This window comes from Cydia pomonella, chromosome 15, assembly GCF_033807575.1.
Source record: "Cydia pomonella isolate Wapato2018A chromosome 15, ilCydPomo1, whole genome shotgun sequence".
NCBI lineage: Eukaryota > Metazoa > Arthropoda > Insecta > Lepidoptera > Tortricidae > Cydia > Cydia pomonella.
In genome coordinates, this window is record NC_084717.1 from 11175722 (window position 1) to 11191329 (window position 15608).

Sequence of the window (15608 nt, forward strand, 5' to 3'; positions counted from 1 at the left end):
AAAATATCAAACATTGAACATTTTTGGCAATTAAGTACCTAGAGACAAAGTATTTTTTTACATTTCAAATCTTGAAATCGGGGTTATGGAGTGCAGGTGCAGCACATTAAGGCTCCTCTACACGATGGCCCAGCATAGACCAGTCCAAGGGACGCAGCTATGCGGTGAAATGAGATAGAAATATCACTTGATCCCTTTAACGCATAAATGCGTCCCTAGGACTGGCCTACGCTGGGCCATCATGTAGAGGAGCACTTAGGTGTTAAACTAAGGGATCGCATCCGGAACACCACGCTGCGCTCTAAAACTCAGATTTATATAGATGTAGCTCGCAAAGCGGTCAAGTTAAAGTGGGACTGGGTTGGGCATGTTTGCCGCATGCCAAAGGAAAAAAAAAGAGAAAGACGCACATAAAACAATTGTATATTTGTATGTAGGTACATTTAGCTGTATGTTATATTCATGATAAACTCCGGCGAGCCAGATCTTTCAATGGATCGATTTCCCATAGAGTTTAGAATTTTGCGTCTTTTTCTACTGACAAGGCTAGCTTGCCAGAGTACCTATAGACCGTATAGTAGGCTGATATATGCAGGTACTTAAAGCAATCCAGATAAGTATATGAAGATACTGACGTCATGACATTCCGCCCGTAGAGTAGAACATTCCAAACCGATCTGACGTCGGTTTGGGCACATTCCCCACGATAGAAAATTAAGGAATCTCTACGGTCACGGAATAAATTCAGTTGGTTATAGCCTTATAGTGCATTGGTAAGTGAAATTCTAGATACGAGGGTGCCATATTGATATTTTGTATTTTGTACAATAAAGAGTTTATACACACATACATAACAAACATTCGTCTTCGTCCGTCATTTTATAATTTCTTGGCAGGTGAGGAATTGAAGGCACAGATCTATTAGGCATTCAGCCACGATTGAAAATTATGTGAAAATACTTTGAACGGCTTTAATCAAATTAAATAATTTTAAACATAAGAAAAAATATTAAATTATAAACGTCAGTATTTTAAAACTCATTTATGCTACTTAGTTTGTATGAATAAGTGACAAAATTATAGATAATGCTATAACTCCCTAGGGAGTTATACCTGTTTTTTCACAATCCATAACTCCCGCGGAACAAAATAGGCCTTTGTCCTTCAGCACACCTGCATGAAATAAGATCTTTTTCGAGCAAGTGTGATGAAAAGAATAATATGATCCATGGCATCTCGTATATTGTATAGAATAACCAGATGAGAGAAACATAAACAGGAGTTACGCCATAAGCGGTGCTTGTTGAGTGCTGACGGTATGCATTTCGTACACTTTCGGTCGGTTCTGTTCCACCATCTCGAGATAAGCGCTCCGGACCACTAGCAGGCAGTAAAACACGATTACTGAAAAATAAACACAATAAGTAGGTATTATCGTTAATTTAGATTGTCTACCGCATGTAAGTATACATCGAGATAATCTTACCTATGTAAAAGGCGAAATGCGTCTAGGTTAAACTTAATCCGTTTTTCATACGATTAGTTAATAAGCCTATGTGCCATCTCATGACTTTTGCTAGTAAAGATTTTTTTCACATAAAGTAACTTCAGTCGACTGTTTTGCCTGCGTTTCAGAGTTGCGCACTTGAAGCGTGCTGAGCCCATAACCTGTTAGACGGTCAGGCGAAATCATGCAACGACAGGCAGATATCATAGAACACAATCATTGTGTCTCATTCATGTTTAATACACGAATGTAGAAATATTCACGAATATAGGATATCTAGCAAAACTTGTTGATGCTGTCTAAACCTAAAAATCGATCGTCTATCTATGAATTGAATACTATACACCTAGGTATATAGTTTTACTGTTTTCTAATTTTTTTGACAGCCATGGATTCGATCCCTACTACTACCCTACCGATCGGTCAATTGGACCTGAGATTAGACTTTACAATTACAAGATATACTATTTTATTGTTTTCTTACCACTAGAGAAGAGTAACGGTATCGCAGCAATGACGCCCATAAAGACGACAGTAACGACAATGAGCGCAGCCCCCACGGCGAGCATAAACAAAACTGTGTTCACGTAGTACGTTAACAGGTGGGGTTTGTTCTGAAAAATATTATTTTCAAATGAAACTTCGATTTATTCGGATAGGTACCTCGAGCAAGCAAGTAGTCAGCAAAACTATTACGACATACATTTTTATATGAAGTGGTGCTTTGCTGACCGTATATATCTTCATAGCAGCAAGTCACAGTTGCTTGGATCCGCAGTCACACATTCGTGCGGGTGGTGAATTGCAAACCTGAACGAGTCATCACAGAGAAACAGTTTGTTCGTTAAATACAGTACGTTAAATTATTGCAGGTGACTAAATAAATAAAGAACCTGTATATGCTTCTCACGAATGTGTCACTGCGGTGTTAGAGTCATTATACTGGGACGAAATCAAAGCACACACCGAATCAAAGCGCCTGCTAGCCGGAGTCGGCAAATTATACTAACCCTATGCACACCTACGATGACCAGTAAGCATATGACGAAATAATACAAGTACAAGACCAGGTAGATCCCACAAGTGATGTAGATGCCCAACGCCCCTGCCGCCAGCTGCTCTGGAGGGTGCTGAGGGTTGGGATTGTGCTTCTCCGACTCCACGAACTTGGCGAGCCATGCGATGCCGGTGGCGGTCGTGGCAATTGACATTAAGCAGTTGAACTGAAATATTAAGCATAGGAACAGTCAGCTGGACTAATAGTTGACAGTTGACTTGCAAACAATACGCGGCTTTGATTTCATTATGCCAATTTACTCTAATTCCGGTTGCTGAAACTTAGTAAGCTAGGGAAATTATGTCCTCGCTCCATTACTACAAATGATATTTGACCCAATCTTAAAATGACGACAGCGGCTTTTATCAGATTTTGATAGAGGTAAATCAATCAATGGGATGCGTCAAAAAAAGTTAATAACTCTTTTTTTAATACTACGTCGGTGGCAAACAAGCATACGGCCCGCCTCGTGGTAAGCAGTCTCCGTAGCCTATGCACGCCTGCAACTTCAGAGGAAAGAAAAAAGTACTTAGTTAGAAAAACGATAAATGACAAGCGATATGAGAGCCATATCAAAATATTACTGGGGACTAAACATTAGCTTGACGCTTGACTCACCATAGACAAATAGCCGATGATCAAAGTACCGACTCTGACACTAAAACAACAACAACATTTCTCCAGCACAGGCAGAGTGAAACCCATTTTGATCACACAAACACACAATCGACAGGTTCTCTGGATATAAATTTATTGACAAGAAACCGAAAAACATTAGTTTTGTTCGTTTGTGAAGCGTGATTGCATCCCGGTTCTTATGTTTGTTCGTTGCGGCAACTAGCTAAGCTTATCTCTTATCTGCGATAAAAATGACGGGTGATAGTGACCGACCAATGAACTGACTCAGTATCTGTTTTCTCATATAAATGGCGTGAAACCAAACCTAATCCTCGTGAGTTATCGAATCGAATCGATAATAAACCAGTGACTAATGTCAAATCATATAGAACTGGTATAGTTTTTGGAATTATATAAAAATAATATTATAATTTCTGCGTTTTTAAGTATTAGGTACTTAAGTTACTTATTAGACAATTCAAACCCAAGTCAAAATACCTACGCTCAAATTAAAAAAATAATAATAAACCATCGTTATTTTTATTTTTCATGTGTTTACGAGTAATATGAACTTGCAGTTTTGTCTCTGGGACTAGTCGTAAGGGAGCCTAAGAGGGAATTTTTGGAGTTAATCGACCGCTTCAGATTTTTTTATTTAATCGTATGGCATACATATCGTAAAAATAGAGACAATATAATTAATTAAATGTCTACACATAGACCAGTCAGCCACTTCATGGCTTCGTCGCTCAGGGTGATCAGGTCTTCGGGAGGACCGGCGACATAACGCGTTATAGGGCAATCTTGAATTATGTGCTGGATGGTTTGGGCTTACGCACCGCAGCTGCAGTTGCATCGTCTTTGAATATCTGACGCGCTCGAATAATACAATACATGACTACCCTGCCAATAGATTAACATACCTGTTATCAGAGACATGTTGCGCGACAGACACACACAAAAGGTTATACAATGTTTTCTTTTTTAGCGAGCCGGAAAGCGTCTACAGATTTTTCTATATAATCTAATCTTTCGAATCGAATAGGTCTCTAAGACGCTTGAGTAACTAGCCATTTGGCATCGCCGGCTCGGTCCTATAGCGAACATTTGAACACATTCACACTTATAAAGGTAATATGAAATTGTAGAAGTGGGCAAGCTTGAGAAGCTTCTTCGGTGTAGGTACCATGTACGAGGAAAGCATACTGGCAAAACATTGTGAAACGCCTTGTCCTGAATGAATTACTTAATGTATGAAACGATAAATAAGTTGGATTATCATTGCCCAATGATACAGCTAACCAATATAATATATACAGATAACCAATCAGTTGCAATTATCGAATGTTGTTTGGCCTAATAGTATAGGTACTTGTAAAAGCTTTTAAAGCTAGATTGATCGCAGGGTAAGCTCACCTGTTAATGACGTGTATCTACTTTATTTCTCATAATAAACGTGTGTTTAAAATGTTGGGAAGTACCTAGAAAGCAAACTCTTCTCTGGCATTGGCTTTGGTTGGGAGGTTGACACTTCCTTTAAAGCATCTATAGACAACATACCCATTCTACGTGACGTGACCCATTTTTTTACAATTTGCCTGCCTCGGTGACCGCCCGTGGTACATGCCAAGACCCCACATGTTATAAAGTCATAATGTCAGGTACTTGTCGCTACGCTTACATGGAAAGTCTTCTTATTCCTTCATTTGTTACTTAAACTATGTAAGGGACATGGACATAATACGTACCTAAGTAATTAGAGCCGCAGTTGAAGAATTGTCATAATAGTCATCTTTTCTGAAATTTCTGTATAAATGTTAAGAGTCACACTAACTTAGCCCTCGCCATTCATTCGGAGTTATACGCTCTCAGTATGTTATTTTAGAAAAAAAGAGTAAATTCGATTGTATGGGAGCGTTTTCTTTTGCGGCGGGTTCGTGTGACTCTTAAGTAATGTTAAATCTAATATAAGTACCTAGCTATTATTCATAATTTCTCAGTTTCCCTCATTGTCTTATTTCAATGAAACACCCTGTAAATTCGATTGTATGGGAGCGTTTTCTTTGCGGCGGGTTCGTGTGACTCTTAGGTAATGTTAAAACTAAAATAAGTACCTAGCTATAATTCATTATTTCTCAATTTCCCTTATTGTCTTATGTCGATGAACCATCCTGTATATAGGGATAGAATTCGTTCAAAAAGTGGTATTGGGTACAAATATACACATTTAAAAGTACAGTCGCCATCAGATATATCGGAGCGGCCAAGGTGCTCACAAATATCTGGACACGCATCTATTGTCGAGGCGTTAGGCCGCCTTTACACCTGTAAGTTACTTTCGTAATATTTATGTAACTTACTTACGGTTGCATTTACACTTAAAATAAACTTACAGTAAAAAATGCTTACGTAAATTTTGTGAGTTTAAACTTGCATAAATTATTACACGCCCATTTACATATGCTTACTAAATCAGTAATAAAAATGTCCACTCATAGTCGCCACGCACAAGCGGCTGCTGCATATTAATACATTACGATACAAGTGCGAAAAATAGGAAATTCGAAACGAGTGGCGATAAATTAAAACACGACCGAAGGGAGTGTTTTAAATCGACACGAGTTGCGAATCATCTATTCGCACATGTATCGTACAACGTTTTACAGTACATATGGACCTTTAAATGTTTGACACAGTAACGTAATATGCTAATTTGCGCACTAGAGTGGTAACGTAGCACCATATGTACTATACATAATATTATGCAATCAAAGGCGAAAGCAAAAGAATGCTGAAAGAAAATGCTGGGTAAAACCTTGGCTAGAAAAAAGAACGGCACGAGATGCGTTTGAAAATCTTCTGAAGGAGTTGAGAATGAAAGACCGAGCCCAATTTTTCAATTTTGTAAGAATGAATGCTACAAGTTTCGAATATATTTTGGAAAAAGTTGCACCTATCATTAAAAAAAAACGATACACATTTTCGACGGGCAATTTCACCACCTGAGAGACCTGTAAGTTCTCAACTTATCAATTTAGTTCAATAAGCTGTGAGTCGCTTCCGTAAACAAATATGAACGTGTTTAGACTTGTAATTTCCCAATTTACGAAAGTAGTAAAAAAATACAGTAAGCTACTTATAACAAGTGTTTACACTTGAGAATTTATAGTGACTTACGTAAGTAAAACTTACAGGTGTAAAGGCGGCCTTATATATAGCCGGACGAACAAATCTGTCAGTAGAATAAAGCGCGAAATTCAAATTTTCAATGGGACGTTAACCCTTCACGGCAACATTTTTTAAAATCTGCCGCTTTTTTTATTGACAGAAATGGCTTGACAGACTATAAGTCTCATTAATACGCAATTTACCCTAAGATTGGCGCGACGAAAGAATCAGTAAGCATACAATAGTATCAGAATCAGATTGTAGTGAAACTTGTACCTACACTTGACGCAGACTTTTGTGGTAGAAGTACGTTTGGAACAAAATGGGAATTCTAAACAAATTGCCTGTATTTCAGAAATGTTGTTTTTGTATTCCTCTGAGGATCGGAGTGGCTATTGTTGGCTATTGGTCTATTGTAAGTTTAGTGCTAATCTATTTGTGTAGATATAGAGCTGTTTTATAGCACACTGCAGAATTTCAGTCTAAGTACTTATACTTGTACATGTCTCGAATGATATTAGACTAATATTAGTAGTCCACGAACTGTCAATTCGTATGGGTTGCCATGACAACACACTAATAATATTGGACTAATACCGTCCGAGAAATGGGCCCCCGCATTATCCCATAAGCACTTGGGCAATACCTATAGTCTACCTACTTAAACAACAAAACTGAGTCATGGGTGTTTTCTATGTATTTAAGTATTTATAAATATTTATATATTATATATATCGTTGTCTAAGTACCCTCAACACAAGCCCTATTGAGCTTACTGTGGGACTAAGTCAATTTGTGTAATAATGTCCTATCATATTTATATTTATATTTATATTTATATTTAAACAATATCTGGACCGACTGGACGACAATATCTGGAAATAGATCTAGATATGCTACGATTGCAATAACTGCGACGATTTTCAAATTAAACTAACTTGCTAAGGCGAAAATTGGTCTCGGTTTCATTCGTATTAATTTATACTCGTAATCGTAGTACTTGGTTTACATGCACTATGTAATGAACGTCTACATTTTCACACGACACGAGCAATATTTAAAATTATTTAAAATAAACACTATTATTAGACGGAGTAGTCCGCCACTAAAATGTGCACAAATATTGTCATGTTTAGGCCAATAGTTGCCTAAATATATTTATCTATTCTCTCTTCACACGTTTACTGCGGAAAGCGGTCGAAAGTGCAAAGAGGGTGCAAAGTATGCTTAATTACAAGTTACACTAATCGTCACAGCGGAGATATTAATTACAAACTTTTATTTAACTTACAATGTATGTATGCAGATAGCTATGTTTGTACGGGTCAAATATTGCAAGTTAAATTTGACCTACTTCCCGGTATTTGATAAAGCTCAAAATTTGCATACAGATAGGTACATAGTCGTATATCGTCGGGCGACATGGCAATTTTATGGTACAGTCATGTCTGAAAATATCGGTACGAAAAATGTGCCAAAAATATGTATACACTATCTTAATATATGGGCAATAAAGTCGTATATACATATTTTTGGCACTTTTTCGTACCGATATTTTCAGACGTGACCGTACCAGATCTGATCTGATGATAGAAGTCTGATAAACCAACGCAACTTAATTGCATGCTTGGGGTTTTTAGAGTTGTATCGATGAAATGAAAAATGAAAATCTTTATTTCAGGCAACTAGTGGCCCATAAATAAATACCTTAAAACTAACATACATATTATAACAATATATCTCAAAACTAAACACTACAAGTCACATTATGGTTGCGGTGCATTACGCAACCACGCAGTGTCAGGGAGCCGCCTCGGAACCGCCGGAACTTGACACCCCTCGCCCAAAACTCCTGATGATGAGTATTAGTTGCCTGTAAAAAGTGCCAGTCATAGCGATAAAAGCATGTAGGTATCTAAAATGAAATATTTACTAAAAAGCTTTATATTGTTTCAGTTCGTATTTCTGGTGACTATAGGCTACAACATCAACATCATGGCTAGCATGGCTATCGACATCAGTCCTAACATCATCGTTGCTCGGGCCTACATGATCATTACTCTAAACATCATCATTAACGTGGTTTACGTCGTGTTAAGTGTCATGTTGCTGATTGGTGCTCATAAGGTTTACCTTATTTATAAATAATGTTGTTCCGTTATTAGAAGATTTTTATACCTACCCCGTCCTAGCCTAGTGCCTTCCCCGTTGCATCTTAAGGATTGAGGAGTCCTGCCCGCGTAGCCAACGTGCCTATCGTTCCCGCTCCAAGGCGAACGAAACGCAACTATCACAGTCGCACTAATAAAGAAGAGTGATAGAGAGAGATGACTACGATACGCTACGGAGCGCTAACGATTGTAACGTTGGCTACGCGGCCAGGTTCGGTAATTTAGAATAGTATTATATTTAGGTTATTTTGGAATACCCAGTTTTTTTACGGAAGCTCTTGTCATCTAAGTGGTTTATTGATTATCCTTATTTCCCTTTACTAAAAACAAACGAAAGCTTGTGGTAAATATCTGATGATAATCCGTACGGATGTAAGCTCCGAAAAATGCATGTAAAAGCCCCGTTTCGTGATAAGAGGTTCCGAGAAATGCATGTAAAAGCTCTGTTTCTTGATAAGTCGGGAAACCAGACCTGCGATTATTTTTTAAGGTTCCGTAGTCAACTAGGAACTCATTATGTTGCTGGGTATAAAGATTTTCTATTCACAGCAAATGCGGAAATCTGGTAGCCTTCTACTGATCGCGCTTTGGGAATTGGAATGATTGCGTATCTTGCCTCATCGATTCAACGACTTAGTTTAAAAATATTCTTTATATCCGTCCATTTTAACTTATATTTTCCTCCTTGGGCACATTTTCATAGCCTGAAACCTCGCAGCGTCTTCTTTTTGTATCAACAAGATTCTCGTGATTTATTTAAGTGAGGTAGGTAAGCCAATTCAATACATGAACTGATATTTCGCAGAGGAAGCCAGACTACCTGCGCCACTTTTTCGTGTGGAGCCTGGTGATGATCATGGTACACGTGATATGCCTGGCCTTCGGCTTCATCTACCAGCGCTATTGGCTGCAGTCCGTCTACCTACTGTGGATAGGTAAGAAATTACCTATATTAATTGTAACTTAATTTTGTAGGGACTTACAAACTTTTTTAAATGAAAAATTACAACCAGTCCATGAATGAAAAATTGTACGCCTTACGGCACAACATAGTGATACGATTATGATGTATATGGGACCTGTACAATTGTATACTTACCTATGTTGGACAAATAAATGCTTTTGACTTTTGACTTTTTTGAAACACCAAAATGATAAGTACCAATTGCATTGCGTACGTGTAGCAAGTAAACAAAAAAATATTATATATTATAGCAGGGAGAGCCATGCCTCCATATCATACTCTTACAGTAGGTACCGAACCATCGTCCATACTATTTAGTGGTGGACAACTTTGCCCCTTGTAAAACAAATAAATATTAACCCCCTTATTCATAAACGTGTACTAAGGTTACGATGCCGCTAATCATCGTTTGTCCCTTACCGACGTATACGTAACGATGATTAGCGGCATCGTAACTTTATTATACGTTTAGAATAAGGAGGTAAGGGTTTTACGTTTACTTAACAAATATGTTAAAATATGATAATAGGATTAATAGGAATTCACCTAAAGATAACGCCAGTTCTTACTACATCAACATAATTTTCAATATTATAAGACTAAGCAGATGGTTTAGATTAGTATTGTTAGGTATAGGTACAATCGTTTTTAACCGACTTCTTGATTTCAAAAGGAAGAGGTTCTCAATTCGGTTGTATGTTTTTTTCAAATGTTTGTTACTTCATTAAAACCTTCATTTCTGAACCGATTTTGAATAAATTTGTTTGATTCAATTTATATATATACAGATTGGTCCACAGTCAAATCTCAGTTCTGATGATGGGATCCATGAGGAATCGAGGGAACTCTTCAAATGTCAAAGGTATAGGTGATTTTTGTATTTTCATCAACAAATCAAGCATTTATATTTAAAAAAGTGACATTTGATAAAGTGGAACTGTTGATGCTGATCAGAATGGAACTTTTCAACGTCGCATATTTCCCGCTTGGCGATTAGTCGCCTTCGTTATGTTTGTTAGGCAAATTAGGTTTTCAAGACAAATTTTTGTCAAGCTCGAGATCTGATGGTAGAATATATGAGGAATCGAGGAAACACAATAAATCTATAAGGCATACATATAGTGATTTTTGTATTTTCTTTAACAAATCAAGCATTTACATTTAAAAAGTGACATTTGATGAAGTGGGACTGCTGATGATAGCAGAATGGAACTCTTCAACGGCGCATACCTAGTTCACGTTTGGCGACTTGTCCTCCTCGCTGTGTTTTTTAAACAAATTACATTTTCAAGACAATTTTTTTAATTTAATTGTATGTAATCCAAAATCAACAATAATCTTTCTTTCACCGGTCTCCCTCATTGAACTCGGTTTTTTTCTTAAATATTCTGAAATTCATTCTATCTGGGTTTAAACAAAATAACACTTCCGAGAACTTAAAATAAACTAGTCTTATTGTTTGTTTCAGCAACTAACGTGTACTCGCTGCTGATCGTGCGGAGTTTGTACCTGACGATGGAGGTGAAGGAGCGCGGCCCGCGGCCTCGCGAGCCCGACGACGAGGTCTGCTGGGACACCATGCAGTTGGCTCATGTCGTGTGAGGTCATAACTGGTGATGGAGGACAAGGAGCGCGGCCCGCGGCCTCGGGAGCCCGACGGCGAGGTCTGCTAGGACCCCATGCAGTTGGCTCATGTCGTGTGAAGTCATAACTGGTGATGGAGGACAAGGAGCGCGGTCCGCGGCCTCGGGAGCCAGACGGCGAGGTCTGCTGGGACACTATGCAGTTGGCTCATGTCGTGTGAGGTGATACTTGTGATGGAGGACAAGGAGCGCGGCCCGCGGCCTCGTGAGCCCGACGACGAGGTCTGCTAGGAGACCATGCAGCTGGCTCATGTCATGTGACGTCATAACTGGTGATGGAGGAAAAGGAGCGCGGCCTGCGGCCTCGCGAGCCCGACGACGAGGTCTGCTGGGACACCATGCTGCTGGCTCATTTCGTGTGACGTCATGTCTGGCGACGGAGGAGAAGTAACGCGGCCCGCGGCCTCGCATTGAAAAATCCATTGTACCTTGAAATAGCAGCATGCTGTAGCTATAAGTTTGTTTCATTATTGGGCGGTTTTATCAGCATCCCTATTGGGAATATTACGTAAAACCCTGCTTTGTAAACAAACCGCCTTGATGCATCAATGTCATATTTATTCGTAATAAGTGTGTGGATGGCCCTCGCCTCGATTTCGCAGGTTGTTCACGCCTTCGCGCCTTATTCCCCGTTTTTTGTCGGTACTTGGGCCGCGTTAAAGGAGACGCGAAGCGCGAACTTGCAAGACTCCACACTCGCAATCGCTTCGCGCCGCGATTCGCTCACGAGTCGGTTAATCTGTTAAACTGTCATAACCTTCTATGGCGGCAACTTGGTTATACTCGTATTGGGGGCGAACTTGATCAACCAAAACCGTCGCGGTATGTTCGCTCCGCGAAGTCGTGCCGCGATTAACGCGCATAGTCTGGAGGGGGCTTATGGTTTACGGTTCGTGCTAGTGCTACCCAAGTAGGGATCTCAGAAATTCCACAGGAGCAAGCTGGATTCAGGCCAAAACGAAACTGTTGTGATCAGGTTTTAGCACTCGCAACACATATCGAGGCCGGCTTTCAGTCAGGAACAAAGTCTTCCGCGGTCTTTGTAGACCTCACGGCCGCCTACGACACAGTTTGGCGTCAGGGTCTGCTCTATAAACTGTTGAAAACTGTTCCATGCTTAAGAATATTTAAAGTGGTAGAAGATGCTCTAACAAATAGACCGTTTCAAGTATATCTGGGCCAACAATCTAGTAAAGTAAGAATTTTAAATAACGGCCTGCCCCAGGGTTCTGTGCTCGCTCCGCTCCTCTTCAACTTATACATCCACGACTTGCCTGCTACGACCTCACGCAAGTTTGGCTATGCTGATGATCTGGCCCTAGTAACTCAGAACAAAAGCATAGAAACAACAGAAGGTATATTAGAAAGAGACCTAGAGGCCATGGACGAGTATTTTAAGCAATGGCACTTATGTCCTAATGCCAGCAAAACCGAGGTCTGTTGTTTTCATCTGTCCAACAGGTTAGCGAACAGAGAGCTAAAAGTGAGATTCAGAGGTACAGTTTTGCGTCACAATTTCTGCCCAAAATATCTGGGTGTAACCCTTGACAGAAGTTTGACGTACAAAAACCACCTTGACAAGTTGTCTGGAAAACTGAAGACTAGGAACAATATAGTTCAGAAGCTCACAGGAACGTCATGGGGTGCCAGCGCTGCCTGCCTAAAGACCACTGCTATGGCCCTCGTCTACTCGACGGCGGAATACTGTGCACCAGTATGGATGAACAGTGCACACGTGGCCAGGGTGGACGTGGAGCTTAATCACACGACGAGGATAATATCGGGCTGCATCATGCCAACGCCTACTTACTGGTTACCAGCCCTCAGCAACATTGCACCGCCGAATATCCGCAGAGAAAAATGCCTAGCACGGGAATTCACTAAAATGTCCGATAACACTCTACTGCCAATACACGAAGACATGGACAGCCTCAAAAACACCCGACTGAAGTCCCGAAACGCGCCAGCGAAATCCTTTCATACCCATGACCCGACATGGAAGGCCAGTCAAGCTTGGATGAGGGACTGGGAAGCCCAGCAGCACAAAAATGCAGCAAACCCCTTCTTTGAGCTCAGCACACAGGAGCGGCCCAAAGGGTTTAAAGAAAGCCGCCAAATATGGTGCAGGCTTAACCGTCTGAGAACCGGTGTGGGCAACTGTGCGTACCTCTGGCACAAATGGGGGTGGAGCGAGTCGGCGGCGTGCGACTGTGGAGATCCGGAACAGACCATACATCATATAGTTTTTGATTGCCCCATCACTAGATACAACGGACCTGTCGAAGATTTTAAAGAACTGACAAAGGACGCGAGTGTATATCTGCAAAACTGTAAATTTTAATTTGATGTAATCATTATTGTAAAAACCAGTGTGTAAACGCCATACGATAAATAAATAAATAGGGATTGCAAACCGGATTGATTTTCAATCCGGCCGGATCAGGCCGGATTTTGGCTTTAATCCGGCCGGATCCGGCCGGTTCGGATCCGGTTTGGTATAGGGATATTAAAGTTAGTAAAATGACATATTTCTGTAGTTTTTTTTTTCGTAATAAAAGAAATAAAGGATATTTTTTCAAACGTATTCCGAAGCCAATAATTTGAAGTGAATAAATAAGTAATAAATAAATTAGAACTTAGTAGTAAGTGTTAAAATGTCAAACTCACTTTAGAAACAAAATTTTAAATCTAAGTCATTTATTATATTTAACCATTCACAAAACTACAGTGCATAAATTTAGGTTTATTATAAATTTGATTGGTTTCCAAAGTCCGATGATGGAATGTGGGGTGGGAATTGGAACTCCTTGGAAGGACAAGTTTTCGTAACTGTTCTTAGATTGACTTATTTTTAGCAGGAGATGAAGGAAATTGCATAGGATTGGATGAAATTGTAAAGACAAAAGATTCTCTCTTAAATTTGAATAGAAAATATTCTACTTATATCTTATCATATGTATAATCGGAGAAAACTGAAGTTCATCATATATTCATTTACACATATTTATGAGCCCAACTCTAGTCGGCAGAGTACTGCCGATTTATTCCTGCCTTTTTGTTTAGTTTTGATCTCCTATCACATTATGCCACAATATTAACTTTCTATAATAAAAATAATAATTTAGCCTATATACGTCCCACTGCTGGGCACAGGCCTCCTCTCATGCGCGAGAGGGCTCGGGCTATAGTCCCCACGCTAACTAACTAACTTTCTTTTTTTTTAACTTTTTTTTTTTTTTTCTTTTCTTTTTTTTGTTAACTAATTAACTTTCTCTTTAGCATAAATCACAAATGCCTTCCATGGCATCTCCATCCTTATATTTATCCTTATATTACAGTATTTATGTAATCGTCATATCGTGCCACTATCATGAAAGAAGAAGAAAATCCTCTTCGGTTTCCAATCATTTATCTTACTAAATTTAAACTTTTGCATTCGTTTTTTGTTCTGTTCAACTTCATACCTTTCATCTGTTGCCTCTACCTCATCCAAAACGCACAGCATATGCCGTGTTTAAGCATTTGTTATATTTTACCGGATCCGGTGATTTTAGCCGGATCAGGCTGCTCCAGAAAAGTACCGGATCCGGCCGGATTACCGGATCCGCCGGACCGGATTGCAATCCCTATACCCAAGGCGGTAGAATATTGCTATATTGGATATGATTATAGACCGTATAGATTATTGAAGGGAGAAAAAATAAGCCTACGAGTAGGTTTCAATGTAAAATAATGTAATGTAAGAATATAGTTTAGAATAACGTTTACCGGGTGTGGCCTGTAACACGAGCAATAAATTTAACTGTAGGCTGTACTCCTCAAACTTACCAACATTTGTTCAGCGATTTTTGAAAATTATGAATTCTTTATACTTCCTATGTTTCATACAAATTAAATATTACCTTCAATATACGCTGTCATCAGTGTAATTGACGTTGATTGTCACGCTTTAATCATAACAAAATTCGCAATACACTGCGTCTTAGAATAAACTTTAAAGTGTTGTAAAAATCAAAATAAAAGCTATTTTTAAAAGTTGCTGAACAAATATTGGTCCGTTCGAGGAGTTCAGCCTACAGTTGAATTTTTTGCTCCTGTTATAGGCCACACCCGGTATATACTTAGAGCTAGTTAAAATTATCGTTAAGTATACAATATAAACATACCTATTTATATGTATATTTTATTATGGATGTGTTTTCCTTTTACCTGCGTTTCCGTTCATAGAAAAACTAAGCTAACAAGATTACTGTCGCGCTTGAAAAACCATGTACAAAATTTTATTAATAATAGAGTTTACTACAGGGTGTCAACACTGTCAACTTTGGGTATTCGCATGTTGAGCACTTGGACGTTTACCTTACACAATGCTAAATAAAAGTATAAAAGGTACCTTTAAAATGTCATTGGTTTAAGGGAGCTATTTAATAACACGCGTACAGCCCGCGAACGTAGAAAAGTTTTTTGGCTGTAGCTATGT

The 15608-nt window shown here is 39.1% G+C and overlaps 1 protein-coding gene across 1 annotated transcript; it reads right to left on the reverse strand.

Moving 5' to 3' along the window:
* Window positions 1-405: 405 nt before the first annotated feature.
* On the reverse strand, window positions 406-3597 carry LOC133525839 (uncharacterized). Its single transcript, XM_061862247.1, has 4 exons — window positions 3183-3597; window positions 2518-2730; window positions 1992-2121; window positions 406-1404 (listed from the first exon to the last, which is right to left on the reverse strand). The coding sequence occupies exons 1-4, from the start codon at window positions 3267-3269 to the stop codon at window positions 1283-1285; spliced, it is 552 nt and encodes a 183-aa protein (XP_061718231.1). The 5' UTR covers window positions 3270-3597; the 3' UTR covers window positions 406-1282.
* Window positions 3598-15608: the final 12011 nt, after the last annotated feature.

Excerpts from the sequence above, each read along its gene's own strand:
- LOC133525839 (XM_061862247.1), bottom strand. The coding sequence starts at position 3,269 with ATGGGTTTCACTCTGCCTGTGCTGGAGAAATGTTGTTGTTGTTTTAGT. Across the intron at positions 2,122-2,517 it reads TCATCGTAGGTGTGCATAGG|AACAAACCCCACCTGTTAAC; the intron begins GTTAGTATAATT and ends AATATTTTTCAG. Across the intron at positions 1,405-1,991 it reads ACCGTTACTCTTCTCTAGTG|TAATCGTGTTTTACTGCCTG; the intron begins GTAAGAAAACAA and ends TTTATTTTTCAG.